Raw genomic sequence first — 13,067 nt, forward strand, 5'->3', positions numbered from 1 at the left:
CCCTCACTCTCTATCACTCTTTTATCCCTCACTCTCTCTCACTCTGTTATCCCTCACTCTCTATCACTGTTATTCCACACGCTTTATCACTCTGTTATCCCTCACTCGCTATCCCTCTGTTATCCCTCACTCTCTATCACTCTGTTATTCCTCATGCTCTATCACCCTGTTATTCCTCACTCTATCACTCCGTTATTCCTCACGCTCTATCACTCTGTTATCCCTCACTCTCTATCACTGTTATTCCTCACTCTCTATCACGCTGTTATTCCTCTCTCTATCACTCCGTTATTCCTCACTCTCTATCACGCTGTTATTCCTCTCTCTATCACTCCGTTATTCCTCACTCGCTATCACCCTGTTATCCCTCACTCTCTATCACTCTTTTATCCCTCACGCTCTATCACTCTGTTATCCCTCACTCTCTATCACTGTTATTCCTCACTCTCTATCACTCTGTTATCCCTCACTCTCTATCACTCTGTTATTCCTCACTCTCTATCACTCTGTTATCTCTCACTCTCTATCACTCTGTTATTCCTCACTCTCTATCACTCTGTTATCCCTCACTCTCTATCACTCTGTTATTCCTCACTCTCTATCACTCTGTTATCCCTCACTCTCTATCACTCTGTTATCCCTCACTCTCTATCACTCTGTTATTCCTCACTCTCTATCACTCTGTTATCCCTCACTCTCTATCACTGTTATCCCTCACTCTCTATCACTGTTATTCCTCACGCTCTATGACTCTGTTATCCCTCACTCTCTATCACTGTTATTCCTCACTCTCTATCACTCTGTTATCCCTCACTCTCTATCACTGTTATTCCTCACTCTCTATCACTCTGTTATCCCTCACTCTCTATCACTCTGTTATCCCTCACTCTCTATCACTCTGTTATCCCTCACTCTCTATCACTCTGTTATTCCTCACTCTCTATCACTCTGTTATCTCTCACTCTCTATCACTCTGTTATCCCTCACTCTCTATCACTGTTATTCCTCACTCTCTATCACGCTGTTATTCCTCACTCTCTATCACTCTGTTATTCCTCACTCTCTATCACTCTGTTATCCCTCACTCTCTATCGCTCTGTTACCCCTCACTCTCTATCACTGTTATTCCTCACTCTCTATCACTCTGTTATCCCTCACTCTCTATCACTGTTATCCCTCACTCTCTATCACTCTGTTATCCCTCACGCTCTATCACTCTGTTATCCCTCACGCTCTATCACTCTGTTATCCCTCACTCTCTATCACTCTGTTATCCCTCACGCTCTATCACTCTGTTATCCCTCACGCTCTATCACTCTGTTATCCCTCACTCTCTATCACTCTGTTATCCCTCACGCTCTATCACTCTGTTATCCCTCACTCTCTATCACTGTTATCCCTCACGCTCTATCACTCTGTTATCCCTCACTCTCTATCACTCTGTTATCCCTCACGCTCTATCACTCTGTTATCCCTCACTCTCTATCACTCTGTTATCCCTCACTCTCTATCACTGTTATCCCTCACTCTCTATCACTCTGTTATCCCTCACTCTCTATCACTCTGTTATTCCTCACTCTTTATCACTCTGTTATCCCTCACTCTCTATCACTCTGTTATTCCTCACTATCACTCTGTTGGCCCCTCTGTCTCTCTCCACAGATGCTGCCCACTCTGTTGAGTTTTCCCTGAGAAATTTTCCAGCAATTTTTTTGCTTTAATGTTATGCTTTTAAATAGGGCTCATTTTATTTCTTTTCTACCGAAATTGGCCTCCATGATTCAAAACTGGGCAGGCACAAACCCAGCCTGTCGTAGCCCTCTTCACATTTCTCACTTGGGATGTGGGCGACACTGGCAAGGCCGGCATTTATTGTCCATACCCTAGTTGCCCTGAGAAGGTGGTGGTGGGCCTACCCCCATTGTTTGCACAACTAAGTGTCTTGTTAGGGAACCATTGGGGATGATTTTGCCAGCCCAGGGGAGGTGGGTATGGAGGCGGGACTGCCGGGAAAATAGCAGAATTTGGGGTCGGGTGCCCAACCGTTGCATTCTCCAATGCATCAACCATCTCATTTCTGCAAAAGAAAGCTGAGTTCTTGAATTTAAGACCTCGTCAAACGACAGAGAATATCAGTGTTTGACAGCTTCACAGAGCTGTCAAACGATGACAAATCACCTGTCAATAATTTTTGACAGATGAAACGTCATACGTTGACGTTCTCTGTAATCGGCTTTCCCTTAATTGGCCTGCTAAGCCTGCTGGGCGGGATAAACAAGGTCAATCAAGGGAAAATAGCGTGGGTTGGCCAGAAGTTGATGGAGGCGGGACTGAAACCCGAAAAGTGGGAGTCCCACCTCCAAAAGCTCCCCATTGGCAAAATCACCCCCTCAGAGTCTGCCACAGAGTGTGCGACTGGAGCCACCTGTAGGCCAGACTGAGTTCTCGCCCCTGAATATTAGTATAGCAGTTGTGTTTTTAACAAGTACCCGGCAGTCATCCTGGTCATTTTTGTTCTGGTGCTAAGCCACAGTTTGTCAGATTTATTGAGGGGAATTTTAACAATTCACCGGGCATGAAACCCACAGGATCGGGTGGAACCCTGGTTTAACGCCCCACCCGATTTGACTTCAATAGCGAGTAAAATAGGGCGGGGTGTAAAACCATCCGGTCCCGTCAGTTTGCTGGTGGGCGAGTTGGTTTAAAATTGCCGCCATTGGGTTGAATTTACCATCATGGCGCTAGTGTGGTACCGTAATCATTAGGCTACTCTAATGGGCAAAGTGCTTCTGTTTGAAAGGTCGCTATAATACATCAAGACTCCTGGCTCTGTGGGACCTCCCCTCATTGGCGAACAGTTTCCACTGCACTGGAGGCAAAACCGGAATGAGCACGGCCGACAGGCGCATGTTTCCTTCAGAGTTATTACCGCCGGAGAAGGATTATAGAACCATAGAATCATAGTCTGTGCCAGCTCTCTGCAAGAGCACTTCAGCTAGTCCCACTCCACCGCCCTTTCCTCGTAGCCCTGCACTTTTTTTCCTTCAGGTACTTATCTAATTCCCTTTTGAAAGCCGTGATTGAGTCTGCCTCCATCACCCTTTCAGGCAGTGCATTCCAGATCATAACCACTCGCTGCGTAAAAATGTTTTTCCTCATGTCGCCTTTGGTTCTTCTGCCAATCGCCTTAAATCTGTGTCCTCTGGTTTTCGACCCTTCTGCCAACGGGAACAGTTTCTCTCTATCTACTCTGTCTAGACCCCTCATGACTTTGAACACCTCGATCAAATCTCCTCTCGACCTTCTCTGCTCCAAGGAGAACAACCCCAGCTTCTCCAGTCTATCAATGTAACTGAAGTCCCTCATCCCTGGAACCATTCTTGTAAATCTTTTCTGCAACCTCTCTAAGGCCTTCACATCCTTCCTAAAGTGCGATGCCCAGAATTTGACACAATACTCCAGTTGTGGCCAAACCAGCGTTTTATAAAGATTCATCATAAATTCCGTGCTTTTGTACTCTATGGGCTGGATTTTGTCAATGAGGACGTGATGGAGGCGGGACTCCCACTTTTTGGGTTGTAGTCCCGCCTCCATCGATTTGTGGCCAACCCACGTGATTTTCCCTTGATTGACCTTGTTGAGCCCACCCAGCGGGCTCAGCAGGCCAATTAAGGGACACTCGGTTACAGGTGACGTCAGAGCTTTTGACAGATGAAATATCAGCGTTTGACAGCTCTGTGAAGCTGTCAAACACTGACAATCTGTCTTCTAACTTGAGTCCTTCTCCACAGACTCAGTTAGAAATCTCTCCAGAACAGAAAGCAGAATGCTGCAGATTTTGACAGCTCACGGCCATTCTGCTTTCTGTGCCGGTGAGATGAGGGATTGCCGAGACCTGAAGGAAGGAAGCCTGCATTAGTAAGTAAAGGTAAGTAAAACTTATTTAAACACTTTACACACACCAAACACACTTACCTCTGCACTCACGCACCCATCACTCACCTGAACACCAGACATCTCGAACCCTCCAAGCCCTTCAGCCCGACGGTCCACCTCACTAACTTGGCGTGGTTTGGAGCCATCGGGCAGCCCACACTTCAGGGCTAAAAATAGGGAATAGGCCAAAAACTGCCTGTTAACTACCTGTTAACAGGCAGTTAATTGGCACTAATCCCCTTCCCACCTCGGGGAGGCGGCTCCCAGCATAGGTCGGGTACCCGCCTCCTGGGAAACGGGCATGGAGGCGGGTTGGGGGCGGGATGGGTTCGTGCCCCCCGATTTTGAGATTTTAACACCCCGCACGCCTCCAATCCCGCCTCCACGGCCCAATGAAAATCCTGCCCGATGCCTTTATTTATGAAGCCCAGGATCCCTTATGCTTTTTCAACCACTTTCTCAACCTGCCCTGCCACCTTCAACGATTTGTGCACATATACCCCCAGGTCGCTCTGCTCCTGCACCCCCTTTAGAATTGTACGCTTTAGTTTATGTTGCCTCTCCTTGTTCTTCCCACCAAAATGTATCACTTTGCACTTTTCTGTGTTAAACTTCATCTGTCACGTGTCCGCCCATTTCACCAGCCTGTCTAAGTCCTCTTGAAGTCTATCCCTATCCACCTCATTGTTCACTATACTTCCAAATTTTGTGTCATCTGCAAATTTTGAAATAGTGCCCTGTACACGTAAGTCCAAGTCACTAATATATATCAAGAAAAGCCATGGTCCTAGTACCAACCCCTGGGGAACACCACTGTTTATCTTCCTCCAGTCCGAAAAACAACCGTTCACCACTACTCTCTGTTTCCTGTCACTTAGCCAATTTCGTATCCATGCCGCCACTGTCCCTTTTATTCCATGGGCTTCAACTTTGCTGGCAAGCCAACGTGTGACACTTTATCAAATGCCTTATGGGCCGGTGCTTCGAGCGCTCAGCATGCAGGGAAAATGGCGGCCTGCATCGCTGCGATCGTGTCGATGGCCAACGCAGAAACCTCTTGCAGTGCGGGTTTACTCGCCGTGAGGTGGTCGATATATTCAATCCTGACGGGTAAAAGAATCGTTTAGTCCTAACTGGCTTTTTGGTTACTTCTGCACGTATAGAATGCCACCAAAAGAAAAACGACTCTCCTATCTTTGAATAAAACAAATTGCAGTTGTAGTATGAATATTTTATGTGTGCTGCGCAATAAAACTATCTGGCTCGGCAACAGAACTACTTTTACATTATTTATGATTTCACATTTCATAGCTCAGGGTAGGAAATATGGTTCTATGGATTTGCTGATTCGCTGTATTCTCCCCCTTTCCAACCTTCTCCGCAATTGTCTAAGAATAATGACTCATTTCTATTAGTTCAGCCATCTTTACCTCAGCCAAGGAGAAATTCTTCAAGTGTAAGCCTTCGGTAGGTGGGCTGTTTGACTGTGGAGGGAAGAAATCCCAGTTGAACCTTGTCCCATCTAAACCTAAAGGTTGCCTGAAATGTTTTTTTCTCTCTCTCTCACATGGCAGCTGTCGATCATTCTGCCAGTGCCATTTACACTTCATCTAGAGCCATCTTTTGTTTCTTAACTTATCCCATTACCATCTCCTTTTGCTTTGCACCATCATCCCTTTTGTCTCTACGGGGGCGATTTTCTGACGTCGGAGGAAGCGGGTTTGGAGTCGGGAAAGGCGGGAAAATTAAATTCAAAGAGGTCAGGTTCAGAATCCGCCTCCAACCCGCCTCCGTGGGATTTTGCCGGTGCCGGTTTTGGAGGTCGGGAAACGGTCCCGTCTCCAGCTGGCCATTGCGCTAGTTAACTTCCTTAAATGCTTGTTAAGGGCCTCTCTAAGCCTATTTTGAGAGGCCCTCGTGATTTTTTCCAGCTTTTCGGCATGATCCATGCACCTCCTAAACCACGCCAGGTAAACCTGGCGGGTTGACTCGTGGGTGGCCTCATCACTGCTGCGGGTCTAACAAGACCTCGTTTATTGCAGCAAGGATTACTTGCAGGTGCCAGACCTTGGCTTTAAAAGGTCTTTGAGCACTTTTAGAAGGCCTTCCGAAGTCGGAGATGCTGCAGCTTGACTCCAGCAACTTTGGGACCTCCTTGGAAGACCCTCTCCCCACTTGCAATGAGCGCTTCCCCAAAGGAGGCATCTACAAGCGGCATGGGAACCATTCATTTTCTTTCATCATGGACCTCAGATGAGGATGAGAACCATCCAGGGCAGCAGCAGAACCAGGCAGCTCAGCAGCAACATCAGCAGGAGCCCCAACCTCCTGCTCAGCCACCTGATGCTGCACAGGGCAGAAGGCACCAGCGCATCGAGGCACCTCGCCGCAGGAGATACCCCCCACAGAGGGTTTACAGATAGAGGATGAGCTACCTCAACATGAGTGAGCAGCAGTGCCAAAGGAGGCTGAGACTTTCGCGAGAGGTTGTCCGAGAGATCTACGGCCTGCTGCAGCAAGACCTGGTGTCCAGAGGAACGGGTGGACACCCCTTACCAGTGGCTGTCAAAGTCAGCACCGCACTCAACTTCTTTGCCTCAGGCTCTTTCCAGGGATCATCAGCGGCATCTCCCAGTCGGCCGCCCACAGTTTCATCACCCAGGTTGCCGATGCCCTTTTTGCTAAGGCCCACAATTACATCCAGTTCACAAGGGATCAAGCAAGTATAACCGCACATTCGGTTGGATTCGCAAATATGGCAGGCATGCCAATGGTGCAGGGCGTCATAGACTGCAAACATGTGGCCCTTAGGGCACCCCATCACAACCCAGCTATCTTTGTCAACCGAAAGGGTTTCCACTCCCTCAACGTACAGCTGGTGTGTAACCACAAGAAGGAGATTTTGCATGCTTGCGCCAAGTTCTGTGGAAGTTGCCATGACTCTTTCATCCTGCGGCACTCTAGTGTTCCTCCGCTTTTCAATCCACCAAGCCAACTTAACGGATGGCTCCTTGGTGACAAAGGCTACCCCCTGAAGAAGTGGCTAATGACGCCGATCAGGAGGCCAGCTAACGAAGCTCAAGAGCTCTACAATGCCAGCCACACTTCGACCAGGCCCATCATAGAGCAGACCATTGGGTTGTTGAAGATGCGCTTCCATTGCCTTGACCAATCAGGTGGAGCCCTGCAGTATACACCATACAGGGTCTCCAGAATGGCCGTGGTCTGTTGTACACTGCACAACATCGCACAGTGTCGTGGCTTGCAGCTTCCTGATGAGCAAGCGGCTCAGTTCCAGCCCTCCTCAGATGAAGATGAGGAGGAGGAGGAGGAGGAGGAAGAGGAGGCTGAGGAGGATCTGGAAGAAGAGGAGGAGGAGGTCGGAGCGCCGGTGTATCGACCAGCAGCAGTGGCAGCTCGCGAGCACATGTCTGCCAGGGATGCAAGGGATGAACTTATCATGGCCAGATTTGCATAGGTTGCCCAAGTTGGCACATGTCCTTGGCTCCATCTTAGGACATCATTGACAATGGACATGACTCTCTGGCCTCTTTTCACTCAGGCCACCAACCTGACAACGCAAATGTGGCGGAACCCACAATGTGGAGCTGCCTAAGGCGAAAGAACAGATGGCATTACGCCAACATCTTAGCTTCAAATCATTTTAATGCTTTCCAACAGGGATGGCATTTCATCAATACACAGAAACAGTCTCCAATCTGCACACAGATCTGGAGGTTATATCCCTTGCCAGCTGTACCCACACAGCCTTGGTTTCTATGGCAGAACTCTTCCTCCGAGATGAGTGGAAGAGCACCTCCCTGCTAGCTGTCACCCCCTCCAACAACATTTGCAGCACCTCATCTGAGAGCTTCGGGTAGGCCCTTGACTTGGAATTGGACATAGTGGTTTCTCAAAAGATGTTGGAGAAGCAGAAATGCTGTGGAATGAGCCAAGGCAGCAAGAAGCCATAAAATCAGACTGGAAAAGTGCTGTCAACAGAGGTGAGTTTCAGTCCCCAAACACTAATTGAGCAAGGGCATCCCTCACCTCTGAAATCAAGTGGCCAATCATGGGAAAATCGCAAAATTTTGAAACCCACCCAAACTGAAACCTGCCTCCATCTCGCCTCCAGTGGAAAAATCGCCCCTACATCTCTCCTGCCTTCCAGCCTATCATAGGCCTTCCCTTTTGTTCTTTCCTCCCCTCCCCCCTTTCCCTGCCCCTACACTTGCTTAAAAACCTGGTCCATCTCCAGTTTCTTCCAGTTCTGACGAAGGGTCATCGAACTGAAACGTTAACTCTGTTTCTCTCTCCACAGATGCTGCCCGACCTGCTGAGTATTTCCAGCATTTTCAGTTTTTATTTCTGAGGGTTGCCTATGTAGGTCGGCCATGGCTCAGTGGGTGGCACGCTTGCAGCTGAGTCCAAAGGTTGTGGGTTCATAGTCCCACTCCAAAGACCTGAGCGAGATCATCTCGGTTGACACTTCAAGGGAGTGCTGCACTGTTGTCTTTTGGAAGAGACATTAAACCGAGGTCCCATCTGCCCTCTCGGGTGGACGTAAATGATCCCATGGCACTGTATCGATGAAGAGTCGGGGACTTCTGCCCGGTGTCCTGGCCAATATATACCCCTCAACAAACATCACGAAAAAAGATGATCCAGTCATTTATTTCATTGCTGCTTGTGGGACCTTGCTGTGCGCAAATTGAAACATATAAGATACTGAGGGGGCTTGACAGGGTAGATGCAGAGAGGGTGTTTCCCCTCGTGGGGAAATCTAGAACTCGGGGGACATAGTTTCAGAATAAAGGGTCGCCCTTTTAGAACTGAGATGAGGAGGAATTTCTTCTCTCAGAGGGTCGTAAATCTGTGGAATTCTCTGCCCCAGAGAGCCGTGGAGGCTGGGTCATTAAATACATTTAAGGTGGAGATAGACAGATTTTTGCAAGATAAGGGAATGAAAGGTTATGGGGAGTGGGCGGGGAAGTGGCTTTGAGCCCAAGATCAGCCATTATCTTATTGAATGGCAGAGCAGGCTCGAGGGGCCGAGTGGTCTATTCCTGCTCCTATTTCTTATGTTCTTAAATTGGCTGCCGCGTTTCCTTCATTACAACAGGGGCTACACTTCAAAAGCACTTCATTGGCTGCAGTGCGCTTTGGGCCGTCGCGAGGTTGTGAAAGGCGCTATAGAAAGGCAAGTCTTTCTATCTTTGTTTCCATAATTTTCAGCAGGAGTTATGGGAGAGCGATTGGGAGCAATCACCCTGGCTGATTACCACCATCCTACCTAGATCCCAGGGCCACTAACGCCAACAGTGGGGTCCCCGCTTATCACCTAAACACCCACCCTGGAGTATTGCGTAAAATAGTTCGTCGTGTTCAGCAGAGGTATGAGCTTGGCTTGAGTAAACTTGGCTGGGCTAATACTTGGATCGCATTGTGCTGAACTGACTCCGCTCAACCACTGCCGACCCCGGAACAAAGTTGCTAAACTTCCTGTCGGCACATCCGGATTTTTGCATTTAAAATTGAAAAGCGCTTCCTCTCTTCCCGAATAAATTGATTTTTAAACCGTAAAGCTCTCAAAACATAAACATATACAGTCAGAATCAGTAACTGTCAGTTCGGTTTAGCTGATTTGACACGGTATCAAGTTGCATTTCGAAGGGGAATGGGAGGCTGGTATCAAAGGACATGTAATACATAGAATTCTGTTGTTTAAAGTAAGCCCTTTGATCTCCCTGTCTCACCTGGTTAGGATGAACATCGAAGCTCAGTTCCATGAAGTCGATAGAAATTAAAAATCAGGAGAGGTGTAAAACGAGCTGCCGACTCGCTATCGACCATTGTACACGATCGCGCAAAGTCGAGATCTACCCCCATATCTGAAAGCCAGCACCTCTGACAATGCAGCTCTCCCCCAGTATGGCACAGAAGGGTCAGCCTTAGATTATGTGCTGGAGTCCAGGAGAGGGGCTCAAGCCCACAACCGTGGTGAGTGTGCTACGACTGAGGACACCTGACAATTTAAGCTGCACGTAGTCACTACTGGCCTGGATATATGGCTGAATTAAATAGGGGCACAGACCTCGATTCCAACAACAGGTCAAATCAATTCAAAATACATATCATAAAAACATAACATAAGAAATAGGAGCAGGAGAAGGCCATTCGGCCCCTCGAGCCTGCTCTGCCATGCAATAAGATCATGGCTGATCTTCTACCTCAATTCCACTTTCCCGCCGAATCCCATATCCCTTGATTCCCTTAGTATCCAAAAATCTATCGATCTCTGTCTTAAATATACTCAACGACTGAGCGTCCACAGTCCTGGGGTAGAGAATTCCAAAGATTTACAACCCTCTGAGTGAAGAAATTTCTCCTCAGCTCTGTCCTAAGTGACCGACCCCTTATTCTGCGATTGTGATCCCTAGTTATAGATTCCCCAGCCGGGTGAAGCATCCTCCCTGCATCTACCCTGTAAAGCCCCTTAAGAATTTTATATGTTTCAATGAGATCGCCTCTCATTCTTCTAAACTCTAGAGAATATAGGGCTAGTCTACTCAATCACTCCACAAAGGGCAATCCCCTCATCCCAGGAATCAGTCCAGTGAACCTTTGTCGCACTCCCTCGAAGGTAAGGAGACCAAGGGGGCTAAATTCAGTTGATTTGCGCCTCCCATTAGCGTCCTAAAAGGTTGCTAACGGGGCGCAAATCAATTAGCGCCTGGGCGCGGCGCCGCTAACGCCTCCCACAAAATTCAGCGGGAGGTTAGCGGCAGCGCCCCGCTCGTGCCCCGGCTGTAATATTGGGTGGCGCCCCCCCGACTTACCGCCGGATGCTATGTCCGCCGGGGTCAGGGCGCCTACCTGCGGCCGGGGCGGTGCTAGTTAAAGGGGAAGTGACGGGCGGCCATTTTTGTTGCTGGCCGCCTGCCAGCACCTGCCCCCGTTGCTATCCCCGGCCCCCTGTGAAGCCCTCCCGCGGGGTGCCGGCTGCTCTCCGTGAGCCCGGCACTCCTCTTGAGTGCCGGGCTCGTTTGCCGGCACTCCCGATCCCCGATGGCCCAGCTGGGCGCTGGGACGCACTGCGCAAGGCCCCTCCCCTTGAATAAGGGAAGGAAGGCCTGCAGTACCGCGGCACATAGCGCTGAGATATTGGCTCGCAGCACCCCAAGAGGGACATGGGGCGCTCCAAGATTGTACGCAGTACTCCAGGTGTGGTCTCACCAAGGCCCTATACAATTGCAGTAAGACTTCTTTATTCTTATATACTCCAATCCCTTTGTATATTCTGCCTTACTTGACCCAATCTCCTTTCTATCTGGCTTTTTCCGACTTCAAATATTCATTGCCCTGAGACAGTAATGGGAAAAAAAACCCGTGTTGTTGCTGACACAGAGAAGCGGGTGTTTAACTGAGAGCTCTGTCACATATTATCACTGTCAGTCTGCTCTCAATTAAACCTGACTGTCCTCAATTGAGTTTGAGCCTGCAGTGCTCAACCCACATGTAGTCATTTCAAGACATCGCAGCCCACTGTATCATGCGTGCATTTACTGTTTTAGTTCCACACTTGCAGGGTGGACAAGCCTTCCCGGGTAATTCCAATCCCCTTTGAGGCCTTTTCATGTCAGAGTTATAGCGCCATGGACTCCAAGCGAATAAATCCAACAGAACACAGGGTAAAGCAAAGCAAATCGCAGAGTGACATGGCTGGTGGTGTGAGGGCTTGGACAGGCCGCCAGTCGGCTGGGACTGTGCCTTCAGCAGTTATCAGTGATCGCTCTTAGAGGGAAATTCATGGGGTGGGGCGTGATTTTAAGCCTACTCGCTCAGCAGAAACCTGGCGAGCGGGCAGTTAAAATCGCCCCTGGTTCTTACCTGTCCGAAAACCGCCACGATCGCAGCATCTGCAATGTTAACCTGCTCTCCTGAGCAGGCAGAAAGGACAGGCACCCGGAGCCAACAGGGTCCTTCTTTACATAGGCGTGTTGAGGCCCGATGACATCATTGAGACCCGACTGTAATTTTAAGCCGGGCCTGAGCGGGAAATCTACCTGGAGTTAAAATCGGGGCATCAGAGTGTCTTTTTCCCCCTCCATTGCTATAAGCCTAACAGGACTAGACAGACTAGATGCAGGAAGGATGTTCCTGATGGCAGGGGAGTCCAGAACCAGGGGTCACAGTCTAAGGATAAGGGGTAAGCCATTTAGGACTGAGATGAGGAGGAATTTCTTCACCCAGAGAGTGGTGAACCTGTGGAATTCTCTACCACAGAAGACAGTTGAGGCCAATTCATTAAATATATTCAAGAAGGAGTTAGATATATTTCTTAAGGCTAAAGGGATCAAGGGATATGGGGAGAAAGTAGGGACAGGGTACTGAATTTGGATGATCAGCCATAATCTCATTAAATGGCGGAACAGGCTCGAGGGGCCGAATGGCCTACTCCTGCTCCTATCTTCTATGTTTCTATGCCATCCGCATGAGAAACGAATTAAAAAATAGAGTTTGAGAAGACTTTAAATGTATTTTGTAAACAGAATTAAAGGGGATTCTGCCTGACATGTTAGCCTGAAGCCAGTGGACCTGACCATATAAACAGAGAGTCTTCAGCCTTCTGGCATGCTTAGCAATCTGCTGTTAGTGAATCTTGTTCGTAGATCTAGGACTCTTCCATTCACCTAGGAAACTTAAACAATGTGCTGCCAGTGTCCTCTCCAGTGTTACTGAGAGACACCTGCCTTCAGGCAGTCTTGGTAGCCTGCAGTCAGGAGACCCGATCAATATCCGTGGCAGATTCCTGCTGCCAATTACCTAAATGACTCGGAACTGACAAGTAACCAGCAGAGCCAAGAGTCTCCGATCCTCGGCATGTGACGACCGCTTGACTTTATTGGCAAAGCGATTCTTGTTTCCGGACAGCCCTGGCAGCAGATACTTGGCCAACTTTAGCAGTAGTGTCTGCCTTGAAGTGCTGTTTGTATCCTGCAAGATGTAGAATGAAAACATGTGAAAGGAGTTAGGGAAGAGATAGCAAAGGCACTATTACATATACCTAAAAATTTATTCGAAAAGGGAATAGTGCCAGTGGACTGGCGGGCAGCTAATGTGATTCCTAT

At 48.6% G+C, this 13,067-nt stretch overlaps 1 protein-coding gene across 1 annotated transcript; it reads left to right on the plus strand.

The window, feature by feature from the left end:
• Positions 1 to 301: 301 nt before the first annotated feature.
• On the plus strand, positions 302 to 1,692 carry LOC147099467 (uncharacterized; the record flags this gene model as incomplete). Its single annotated transcript, XM_085969198.1, has 2 exons — positions 302 to 650; positions 752 to 1,692. Coding segments are annotated over 2 exons (1,290 nt in total), but the record flags the coding sequence as incomplete, so codon positions are not given.
• Between the last annotated feature and the right edge of the window lie 11,375 nt (positions 1,693 to 13,067).

Source organism: Somniosus microcephalus, chromosome 28, assembly GCF_052327205.1.
Source record: "Somniosus microcephalus isolate GS21.2 chromosome 28, FLI_Smic_1.0, whole genome shotgun sequence".
Taxonomy (NCBI): Eukaryota; Metazoa; Chordata; class Chondrichthyes; order Squaliformes; family Somniosidae; genus Somniosus; species Somniosus microcephalus.